The sequence below is a fragment of the Gorilla gorilla genome, chromosome 21 (assembly GCF_029281585.2).
Source record: "Gorilla gorilla gorilla isolate KB3781 chromosome 21, NHGRI_mGorGor1-v2.1_pri, whole genome shotgun sequence".
Lineage (NCBI taxonomy): Eukaryota > Metazoa > Chordata > Mammalia > Primates > Hominidae > Gorilla > Gorilla gorilla.
Window position 1 is genome coordinate 25,879,378 of NC_073245.2, and position 12,255 is coordinate 25,891,632.

The following is a 12,255-nucleotide window of genomic DNA, read 5'->3' on the forward strand; positions in this document are numbered from 1 at the left end:
AGATACAGAAGAGAGAAAAAGAGAGGAGCAGTTAGGAAACTGCTAAAATAGCTAAGGCAAATTGCACTGGGAGTCTGAATTTGTACTGCAATAATGTGAGGAGAGAGGACCAAACATAGAAACAGGAGAAGATTTGGTGCTAGCTGATATTTTAGTCCATTTGGGCTGCTGTAACAAAATATCATAGACTCAGTGGCTTACAAACAAAAGAAATTTATTTCTGACAGTTCTGGAGGCTGGAAGTCCAAGATCAAGGTGCTGGCAGATTTGGTGTCTGGCGAGGGCCCTCTTTCTGTAGAGAGCCATCTTCTTCCTGTGTCCATGCATGGAGGAAGGGGTGAGAGGTCTCTCTTAGGTCTCTTTTATAAAGACACTAATCCCATCCACAAGGGCTCCTTTCTTATGATCTAATCAACTTCCAAAGGCCTCACCTTCTAATCACCATCACCTTGGAGGTTAAGATTAAGCATATGAATTTTGGGGGGATACAGATATTCAGAACATAGCACTGGTTGTGGGGAGCATAAGGAGAGAGACAACAATGTGTCAGAAGTTCAAAAGAGCAAGCGTGTCATCTATAGTGCAGAGGAATCACATGTCCTTGCCCAGTTAAAAGGGATTATACTGGGAGATGAGGGGAACTAAATGGGAATGGTGCAATTGGTGGGACACTTGAAAGCACATGAGTGAAGGCTGGGATTTCCAAATGCAGCAAAGCAGCACTTTCCATGGTGTGGTGTGGGGATTTGACACGTGTCGGTCTATGACCAAATAATGATGTCCATACTTCTCAGATACTTGAAGTGAGCATGCAGACCTTTAACAAAGTTAGAACATGTGGCATTTAAAGTCTGTGATTTTTAATTTTGAGCAATTGAAATGACTGAAGTGACCATATATAATTTCTATAAGTAAAACAAACGATTGCATATACAGTTATAAATATAACAATTTTTAAAAGGAAATGTAAACTCTAGGTTTTAAATTGTGCATTAATGTGTATACTTTCTTCTTAACTTAGCATGATAATAATAAGACAACAGAAATGCATGCTTTAACAGTCTGTTTTCTACTGATCTGTTATCCTTTTCTTTGATTTTTTTAATTAATCCATCTGGAACATTCTTGTGTTTCCTACTTTCATATAAGTATTTCTTTATTTTTTCCTATTTTTTAACAGACGATAATAATGAAGAAGAAGAGGATGTTGAAATGAAAGAAGATTCAGGTATTAAATTCATATTTTTATTATTAGGGGGTAGGTAGGGGTCATTTTGTTGTTTATGTACACTTCATATTTTTTCAATGAAAGACAAAATAAGATGAATAAAATAGAAATATATGTTCAGTGTTATAAAATTAAAAAGTAGTTGTTCTAACACTTAAGGTTATTTCAGTTGCTGTATTTAAGGAATAAATTTGACCTTGAGTTTCCTGACAGCGAAGGTAAAAATGGAACATGATGTTGTAGTTAATACAGTTATATAACAAATCACCCCCAAAACTTAGAGTAAGCTGAAAACAACCACTTCTTATGCTCATGAGAACAGCAGAGATAACTTAATCATCCTGTTCACAAGGTTTGGAGCTCAGCAGGAGATTCAACAGCTGGAAGGTGGGACCATCTGAAGATTCACTCACTTGTCTGTCTAGTGATTGATCTCAACTGTCAGCTAAAATCTTAGCTGGGACAACTTCCTAAAACACTTGTTCATGGCCACCTTGATGTGGTCTGGGCTTCCTCAAAGCATGGCAGCCAGCTTCCAAAATGAGCTTCTCCTGGAAAAAGGGAGACACTGTATTCTCAGGCTTAGACATTGCATTGCATCACTCCATGTAATTCATTCTTTGGAATAGTCACGAGCCGCCAAAATTCAAGAGGAAATGAAAATGAACTCAATCTGTTTTGGGGAGTGGTTCTATAGAGCGTGTAAGACCTAAAATATTGCTGTGGCTATCTTTGGAAAATACACTTTCCACATACTATATTTTGCTCTCATTATCAGAATTGAGATGCATGCCAACTCCTCAACAAAGCCCACTTATTATGAGGAAAATCTAGTGGTTAAATGCACAGGTTATGGCCTAAGGTAGCCATTCAGTGTGTCTTTGATAATAAAGGCATAAATCAGCAGACCTGAATTCAATTCTAGCTCCATCAATTATTGACCTTAGGCAAATGTCATTTTCTATAAGCCTCAGTTTACAATTCTGGGGGCAATAATTCTTACCATATAGTTTTGTTTGGAGGATTAAATCAGATAACATACCTAAAGTTTCATACAGTGCTTGGACCATAGTAAAGATTCAGTAAGTTATTGCTTTTTTCTTCCTCATTCTAACAGATATTAGAAGGATATAGAGCTTAATTCTATGATTAAAAGCTCCTTGTTCCTCATTTTGGCAGTCACAGTGTTCTGACCATGAAAGAGGTATCTCAGAAGCCCTAATTTTGTGTTGCTTCTCATTTGATGCCAGAATTCCCTGGAAATCACTGACAGGCTCAGTCTGGGCAGCTCCATCAGCAGGGAGCTCTTTAAATTCTGATGCATTTCATCTCAATACATGAGGTTTGATCAGTGTGGTCCTTCTCTATGTTAAGTTATATCTCTCTCCCTCCCCGGACTGCCCACTATCTTCAAGGGGAAATAACACCAGTTTCTTTTCTTCATAAAAGTTCATTGGAACAAGGATTATAGCTTCTATCTACTCTTCTCCAGTCCAAACATGTCTGATTCCTAAGGTTTCCTTGGACTCCCAAATGCAATGGATTCAGAGGGCATGAGAAGTAGAAGCAGAATCTAAAAGTCAGGAGCAGGAATAAAGGAGGTAGAAGAGGAACTGTAGCAGTGGCTGTTGGTGCCCTACTTATGTCTCCTTGGTGCTTGCTGTTATTTTATAGCACCAACAGCTTTCCAAAGAAAGTCCTTATGACTCTCTGCTGAGTGCTTTACTTGTCCTGGCAGCAAACTCAAAGCACCAGAGAGTTAATTTCTCTGGAGCAGCCCTCAACCAATAATAGACAGGAGTTGGTTGATTAATACCCACCTCTGACTCATGTTCTATTCTAATGCTGTCTAGTAGAAACATAATGTGAGCCTCAAATGTGAGCCTCATGTATAATTTTAGATTTTCTAGTAGCCACATTGAACAAAGTAAAAGGAAGAACGTAAGACTAACTTTAACAATATTTTGTATAACACAATAATCCAAAACATTATCATTTCAATGTATAATCAATATAAAAATAGTCATATATTTTACATTCTTTTTTTTTCATGCTAAGACTTTGAAATTGGTATGTGTTTTACATACACATTCCAGTTCAAACCAGCCACATTTCAACTACTTGTTGGCCATATGTGGCTAGTGGCTACAGTATTGGACAACATTGTTTGGAGGTCCCCAATAGAACTGAGTGTTGGTTGCCCACAGTGGAATGTGCTCATGAACACACCCAGTATTGGCTGCTTTCCTTTTCCTGTCTTTCTTCCCTACTCCTCTTGTGACACTTGCTAAAATCATCTCTCAAATTAACTGCTTAAAACTCAAACCCTTCTATGTTTACTTCTGAGAGAATATGACCTAAGACAAGGACTTTGCTTGCCTTTTATAAAACGTAGAGCTCAAGGTAAAATTTAAATTAAAATTTCCATTCCTATACCCATGTAGAATGTCTTATTCTTAAAAAGAACCATGTGTTTAAAAAAGACTTTAAATTGTCACTGTGTCTTGAATTAACTTTCATGAAGTTAATCTTAATGCTTGCCATTCTCATTTATCCTGCTCACATGAAATGTCCTTGGAGTATCTTTTAGCTACGGGGGGTATTGCCCTTTCAAGCACCCAGTATAAGGGCCTTATCTTGCCATGGATCATTTGCCTAAGTGCTATAAGTACACATTTCTAAGCAAAGAGAGTTGGCTTCTCAATGAGATTTAGATAGCTATCCAAACCACTGAATGATTTTAAGGAAATCATTATTAATGCTAACGCAGAGTCCACAAGTTTGGAGTCAGCATTTAAGGTTCAGCGGCATTAATTGGATCACCATTTCTGATTTTAGTTCCACCAGGTTTCCTGGGAGTTTTGTCACCAGCAGGTGCATGCAGCTGTTCAAGTCATATTCAATGGCCCAAGGATGCTAAGCCACTTGGGCAGAATGGGCTTGGGAGCTACTCCCAATTTCCTGATACCTGAGTGCTGAAATCATGGAGGATTTTTGTGCTGAATGGTTCCAGCTGGCCTCACCAGACATTGGTGTGCCTGCTGGCTTCATTCAGATCTCACACTTAAGCATGTCAGTCTCGAAGGTGAGTCTAAACCAGCCTCCCAAGGCCTTTAACTGCTGCCTTTCCCCTGCCCTGCATCAATTCTTCTCATTCAAATAGAAAAGCTGGAGGGATTTTTACAAATGCAACTGACACTAATGAAGGGCTACTTGAGTGAATCAACTGGCCAAGACATGCTAGTGAATGATGGTAAATAATAACTTGAATACCGAAACCCACTGGGGTGCTTGTAAATTAACTCTCTGGGTAAGAAGAGCCCCAGTGTGAAGAGTTTGCAGATTTCTATGGTATAAACACAAACACCATGGTCTTTTCAAAGCTTCCAAAGCATGAGGTCAATGAATAGGAGAGCTAGGGAGAGATGGTACAATTAGCTTGTGTGAGCTGGCTCAAGTCAGCCGCAGCACAGCTCTGCTGAGCCAGACTTTAATTGGGCATGTACTTTGTGCCAATAACGTGACATGCATGAACTCATTTAATACACACAGCAATTCTACAAGGCAGGAACTGTTGTTATTGAGGCTTAAAAGGGATTAGTTCCTTGCTTAAATAGCAGAGCCAGAATTTGAATCTGAGTTTGCCTGACCCCAAAGTTCATGTCCTTTACTTTTTTGCTCCTGTCTCCAGACTTTTATAGTAAGTAGAGCCAGGAGCATTTCAGATGGTATCAGACATGGTCATCTGCAAGGGGAGGCTCTACTCCCATGGGAGGTAGAAGAAGCAGACTGGCCTAAATGCCTAGAATTCCTTGTAAGTCCTTTAATCATCTTCCTTAATCCTTAATTCCTTAATGGCAAATGTTTTCCCATGTCCTTTCATTTCCATGACTATGCACTGTTGAAATTAGCCCCAATCTGAGCCAGCAGGGACAGAAAATTATCAACCACCTATGGAAACTCAACCACATCACAGCTGGATGCACAGTTGAGTCCCTCAGGGGACAAAGCCATGCTCCTGGCAAATCTCCAGGTTTCCACCCTCTGCCAGACACAGGGCAAGCTAGAAAACATGATACATTGTCAAGGAGAAGCATGGGGGTGCTTTTGAAGAGAAGCAGAAGCAACTCTCTTCTTCACTGCCCCAGGCCAAGAGGGAAAGTTGTTCCTCCCAAGCCACAAGTAGAAACTTGGGCACAGAGGCCATATGTATCTGTGACTTTCATTTGCATGCCCCAAAACACGTTACCTGTGGTATCATGAAATGATACAATACTGTTTCACAGAACATGTTTCATGTTCATATTCAACATGTAAGCATGCCCACTGACCCAAGGAGTGCTCTACAACTTTTTCAAAAATAAAATATTAGTACTTTAGGGGGTGCTTAGATATTTCAAAATGTGGCACATGGAAATCTTTTTAAATAGTACCGACTCCCCAGGAATTCCCATTCTGGTGGAAAATGAAGACCTAGAAATGTAACTCACAAAAATGCAAAAAGTGATTTGGAGAAATGCTGGTTTGGAGTTGAATTTTCAGCATTGGAAACTCTCTTCTTGATCCCAGTTGCAGAGGACACATTGCAGTGACATAGAAGGGTTAGATTTTTCTCCCAGTGAGGTTGCAAATGTCTCTTTGCCCATTGTATGAATCCCTTTGAGCCCAGTATTTGCACTCAGTGAGCTGCTCCAAGCATCTCATTTCTGTTTTTGCTGAACCCATTCCAAGGGTCAACATCCATCTTGCACCTGGTGACAGAAGTTTGGGGGAGTTGCTAATGTAGTCATTGGCAAAATTTTTCACCGTGGCTGTGGTAATAACCTTAGATGTGACTGACTTGCAACCGCAGAAAACCTAGTCTAGTGCCCAAAGCTTTGCAGTTTATAATGCCAAAGTTTTTAATAGCACATCTATCAAATGTGGGTGTTTTTTTTTGTTCTGTTCCTTTTTTAATAAATGGGAAACGAGAAATGAGTCGCCATAGCTCTGTAATGTAATTTTAGAATCCTGGCACGAAGGCGACAGCTGCTAAGAGAGAATTAGGCAGGGTCCCCATTATATCTTGGCCTTAAAGAAAGGGCTGGGGAAGTGAAAATAAAATAGAATTTGAAATGAAATTCTCAAGGCACTGCTAGGCACCAGGGATACAAGAGGGATTAGGAAAGACAAGTGCCCTTTTCTCATGGAATTTACATTCTTGGGGATGAGATGAGGAAGGAGACATACAATAAAGGGATACACCAGAGAGTGAGATAATTTCACATACAAGTGATGTGTTTGAGAGAGATTTCCTTTCTGGTGAGCCTTTAGATTAGGCAGTCAGGGAAGATCTTCTAGGGAGTTGAATTTGATCTGAGATTCAAAGGGTGAGAAGGGAGCAGACATATGAATATGTGTGTTGGAGGAGTGGGGGTGAGAACAGCAGGTGCAAAGGTTCTGAGGCAGGAACCAGCCTAGCAGTGATTGAGGAACACAAAGGGAAAGGAAACTGACAAAGCTAGAGCCAAACACAAGTGGGAGGTGAGGCTAGTGTGGTAAGCGGGGCCCAAATGACATGCTGTGCTAGGCCTGGAATTGGATTTGGATCTTATTCTAAGCAATGGTTTTTAAACAGGTGAGCAATGTGATCTGGTTTATGTTTCAAAAGCTCACACTGGCTGCTGTGTCGAGGATAGAGTGTAGAGAGTAAAGAGTAGAAGCAGGGAGATTAGAAGGCTAGAGGGTTATGAGATGCTGGTCTGGGCTACTGTGGTGATTCCAAAGGTTGAACACAGTAGATGAATATGAAATCTATTTTAGAATGGAGCTGATAGGGCTTATGATAGGACTTACGATTGCTTCAACTGGAAAAGTAAATGAAGAAAAATATTGAGAATGACATCTCAGTTTGGAGTTTAAATTCCTGGGTAGATAGTAATACCATTCCTTGAGATGTGAAATACTGTGGAAAGAACATGCTTATAAACATCAAGTATATGATTCTGTCTGATTTTAAATTTGAAATGCCTGATGAGGCCCTTTACAAAAAAATGGAAAGAGCCTAATGGGAGTTGAGTGCAGGAAAGGAAATTATTAGTGCTGTGAAGTGTGGGGCATAGTTAAGTACCAGCCCTGAAGGGACAATGGGAAGGAGGTGGCTACGGGAGCCAAGAAACTTAGAGGGCCACATGGAGAAGGCCAACTCTAGGATCTGTAACCTTAGATTGAGGGATACAACCAGCTCATGAAAACCACCAGGTGCCTAGAAAGTAAATGCCCTGAGCTCCCCACTGGCTACAAGAACCAGGGAGTTCATTCATGCAATCCAGAAAATTCAGCCTCCCAGAGCACAGCAGGGGTGGTGAAGGTGGAGAGTGGATCTAGAGGGGCAAACAGATATCCATTCCCAAATCCCAGACAAGATGCCACGTAGGCTGTTGAAGATGTAAGTCATGAGCTCAATAGGAAGACCAGGGCTAAATACATAAATTAACACCTAATGAAGTGTTCTATATCCAAATGGAATAAACTCGGAGATGCTTTCCTGACACTGTCCTCAGACTTTAATTTATTTGCCCCCAAGGATAGACTTAGAGGGACATTGAGGAAAATAGGAAGCACAGTAATTTAACTGGGACATACAGAAGTTGTTTAGAATCTGGATTATAAAAACAGTTTGTTAAATAGAAGCAGGGTAATTTCTAGCCCCATTCCTTTCTCCATTCCTCTAGCCCTGCTTTCAGGACTGAGTAAGATGAAATTGCACAATGACAATTGTCAATTAATCTATGAAGATTGAAATCGAACACTCTTGGAGGAAAAAATATTAACAGGGTTCCCTTATGGAGAATTTCTAAATTTATAAAAGCACATGTGTAAGATTTTACATTTGTGTGAATCACTAATGTTATCTACAAAAATGTTTTAGCTTAAGCCTTAAGTTTAAGTCTATGTAGGTTGGAGAACCACAAGTCCTTGCCAGAATTTCACTCAGCCATGATGACAGATGAAACTGCAGTTAAGATTCAGCGTGTGTGTAGGTTTACTAAGAAGAAAACATTTTTAAGTTTCACATAATTTTGAACCCTACTGGTAAATATTTAAATGAGAATATTAAATCTTTGTGATTCCAGAGGGGTTAGAGCCAAAAGGCCTCTCTCCACCCTACAAAAAGAGCAAAGCAAAGAAGCCAGAATGTTCGAAAGACTCTAGCGAGGGTAAGTCCTGTCCCTCCTTCCTTTAGAAAATTATGCCATGAAAAGAAACATATTTAATTTTTAAATTATGTGTACAAACACACTCATGTTCAGATATTCCTAAGGGTTAAAATATCACAGGGAAATTCTTTTATCCCTTTCTAATATGTTTGAAGATGAAGAATCAGACTCAAGTTTATTTTGTTAAGGTAAAACCCAAATTTTAAAAGTCCATTTTGTCAGTGTGATGTATTTTCCATGTCTGCAAAGCAAAAAATTGTAGGTAGTGCTTACCAGTTACATGTTCCAAAATTGTGTAAAAGTGAAGGTCAAGATTTGCATGTGATGACCAGCTTTGCAGCTATTGTCTTACTGGGGAAATTGTTTTTCTGATAAATACATTCTGAGTCTTTCCAGATTCAGACCTCAACAACAGATGCTGGAAATGGTTCCTGTCTTTAGCATTGTCTTTCATTTTCTAAGATCGTACATACCTTTGCATTTTTGCATTGAATGGGCAGGTCCCACTGGACTCAGTTTTATGAATAAATGACACGGTCTCTCTTTTACACACTAGTACAACATACAATTCATTCAAATTTTCTTTTGAAATGTTGATGAGATGTTCTTTTCATGTGAACCTCAAACCTAAGAGTAGTACAAACTTTTACACTTGATCTTAGCCCAAAGGCCCAGAAGCGATAGAGCAGTTCAAACTTTTTAAAGGGAGCATATTTACGCTTTGTTTTTCTTGCCTGGATCCCCACCTCCTCCACTGGGAAATGAAGAGTGTAATAATACTGATGATGTCAGGTTGGGTCTTGAGGGAAGAAGATGCCAAGATGGAAGCAGAGGTGCAGGATAAAGGTGAGAGAAATGGGCAATGGAGCAGGAGCAGCTGAAAGGAGAGAAGAAAAGAAGGAGGCTCAGCTAGGAAGTGCCTCAGTCTGCAGTGCAGTCTGGAAGTCTGGAGGAGTCCTGCACTGGGCAGGAATAGCTGGGCTCTAGGGTCTCGCTTTCCCATGCTCAGTCACTGGCTGCAAGTAGTTTGGCAAGAAAGTGGCCAGCCTCAGCAGGAACACGATGCCACAGGGGTTCTCAATAGTGTGGTTGCTGGGTGCTGTCAGCTTACTTCTCTCCTAGCAGCAGGTCTCACTTGAAAAGAACTCTTGAGCTGCTCACATGCAGGACTGCACAGTATCCCTGTTGAGTGCCAGGGCTCCCAGTGCTAAGTAATGACGCTGCTTTTTCACCTTCCTGGGAGTTCAGAACCAATCGAGAAGCCAAAGCTGAAAGAAAGGTGGAAATCAAAGCATTAGCTTGAATACTAACGTGATGAGGCCAGAGCATCTGGCTGCCCTGCCCCCAGACAGGCTTCCTAACCCTGAATTTCAGCTCTAAATAGGAAAGCTTTAATCACTGTCCCCTCACAGGCAAGTGCAGGTGACCTCAGCTTCCTAGACCAAGACTGCCCCGATCAGCTTGTTATAGGATGAGCAGACCAGGAACACGCCTTCTCTGTCGGCAGGTGGGTCTGAGAGAGACACAAGATGGAACTGTTTCCTTCTCCCAGGCTTACTGTAAGAAAGGAGAGGTGCAGAAAGGCACAGAAACAGATGTGACCCCTCCTCTAGACAAGGAGCAAAGGAGGACTATTTCCTACTGACAATGAAGAGTAGAAATAGCATGTGTACTGGCCTAGCACTGGCCTGGCCTTCTGTCAGTGATGGCTGTTGTTATCAATACGATGATCATGGCCATCGTAGGGTATGCACTGCCCTAATTCAGTGAAATGTGCTTGAAAGTTTAAAATCGTTCAGAGAAGCAGAGAAGAACACTTAGAACCAGGAAAAAGGCCAGCTGCAATAATTCACCCAAGATGTTAAGCTTTGTTACTGCCTGGTTGGGAGAGTAGCTGGGGCTTCCAAATCTCCTGTTGTAGTTCGGTCATTTTCTAGACCATCTCTTAAAGCCACACTTGGGTAATGAGCTGGGGCAAAGCAATACTCAGCTTTCCCCTAGAGAAACTCTACCTCACCAAATGATTCCCATCACATCCATAACCTATGTCAAAAGTTGTTTTCCAGAACCTGAGCCTGTTGTCATTTCTGAGCCTCATATAACAGCTATTAAGCTGTAGCAGTTCTTCCGCCTTTAATTAAAGAAGGGAATTCTTCCAAGTTACTCCTTCCAATGTGTGAAAACTTCATTTACTTCCTAAATCAGTTGCTTTGTTTAGGAACATCATTCCCAAATCCTAATATGACTCAATAATACAGCTTCACCTCCTGTAATTATGTGGTCTAACAATCTGCTCTGAATCATAAAGATGAAAATGTGGTAACTGGATTTGCTAGCAGGGACATTCTGTCTGCGGTGAAATGTGAATGTGAGGCACTCTCCAGAAACATGGGAATTGTTCATTTGTTCCTAAGAGGGCTTCAAAGACAAATAAAAAGTAAAGATAGCTGGGCAAGGAGTGAGAAAGTGAGCGCCATCCGGCAGGCGGCGGTGGATGATTCCATGATATGCTGTTGTGCTGAACCCCTCCCAACTTTAGAGGGGATGACACCAGGTTCGAGAGGCTGAAGAAGAGCCCCAGAATCACTGAAAGAGACATGGGGTTTTCCTGGGGGCTTTCGTACAGGAGAGAGGGCCTGGTGGCGGCAGCCTGGGCAGGAGGACCACAGCCGCTTATAAAAAAACATGCAATGGCAACCTTTACTTACCCCAAGACAAAGGGCCTCCATCCCTTGTATAGCCTGAGTTCCACAGGATAGGCCGGGGGCTCAGATGTTCCCTGTAGATAAGGAATCAATCTCCGGGTTGCCACTCCTGGATTCTAGTTGAGAACTTTGAACCGCATTGAGGTGCATCCACCACGTGGTTCATTCTCAGGATATGCTTAAGTGATTGCTATCAAGCTGGGTTTACCACACATACGGCACTTATTACTTATCAGAGTTTCTATTTTGACAAAATAACCTATGTCTCTGAATTCATGCATTGTACTCTTGCATGTGTTCCATTTCCTGTTATGATACAAAGAGTTATAATCATTCTTTCCTAGTGGATATGCAAATGAAATCTGGTATCACTGGAAGAGGGACAAATTTTAATGCTGATCATTACTCTCCTCTCTAGATCTTCTTCCCAGCTTAGAGTTATCAATGTTTTTTTAGCTTGGTCATTTCATATTTTTTTAGAAAGAGAAGCTCCTGGTGTTTTTATTTATAGATCACTCAGCTTAATGCCCCAACACTTGGCCCCATCTCTCTTTTCTCCTTCTTTAGGGTTCCCTGGCCCACTTCCCACCCTCACAGGTTCTACTGATTTCCACCTTTTAACTGATAATGCACATTTTCAGAAAGGGTTGTAGAAAACAAACTCACCTAGATTTTCCAGCATATATAGTCATAATAACTGTATTTAGATTCAGAAGAAAAATTTCAAGAACATACGGTCAAATTTTCTCATTCTACAGAATTTTTTTAAAGTACAGACTGCAAATGCTTCTTTAGCTTGCCCAAGTCCACGCAGTTTGTTAATGTCACAATCTCTTTTTTTTTTTTTTTTTCTAGAAAAATACAGCTTCTGTAATCCTTTTCTCTTTCTCTTTCCTGGAAATTAGAACAAATTTTTTGAAGGAAGAAATATTGTCAACATTATAACCTTGAGTGAAGCATTATTACTTTAGTAAATATCTCGCTAAGATACTGAACATCAAAATTAAAAATCAAACAACTTCTAAATGTATTTATTTGCATTTTTATGCTGTGTACTTTTGAATATAGTGATTTTATTATTTTTAGTAAAATTTCATGAACTGCTGTGTACTTTGGTTTCACA

The 12,255-nt window shown here is 40.5% G+C and overlaps 1 protein-coding gene and 1 long non-coding RNA gene across 6 annotated transcripts in view; one reads left to right on the forward strand and one right to left on the reverse strand.

Moving 5' to 3' along the window:
- Positions 1 to 12,255, forward strand: part of MACROD2 (mono-ADP ribosylhydrolase 2) — a 2,087,937-nt gene that overhangs the window by 1,918,739 nt on the left and 156,943 nt on the right. For 3 of the 5 annotated variants that reach the window (XM_055373553.2, XM_031004864.3, XM_055373554.2), the window contains exon 10: positions 1,181 to 1,228. In XM_055373553.2, the coding sequence (XP_055229528.2) occupies positions 1,181 to 1,228 (48 nt within the window). Of the gene's footprint in view, positions 1 to 1,180; positions 1,229 to 8,343; positions 8,428 to 12,255 lie in introns of all 5 variants that reach the window. The other 2 variants (XM_019017390.4, XM_063702178.1) reach the window with 1 other exon arrangement.
- The window catches only part of LOC109024392 (uncharacterized), a 30,457-nt gene continuing 27,170 nt past the window's right edge, over positions 8,969 to 12,255 (reverse strand). Inside the window, exon 2 of the long non-coding RNA XR_010132269.1 lies at positions 8,969 to 9,695. This is a non-coding gene — a long non-coding RNA (uncharacterized lncRNA). The remainder of the gene's footprint in view (positions 9,696 to 12,255) is intronic.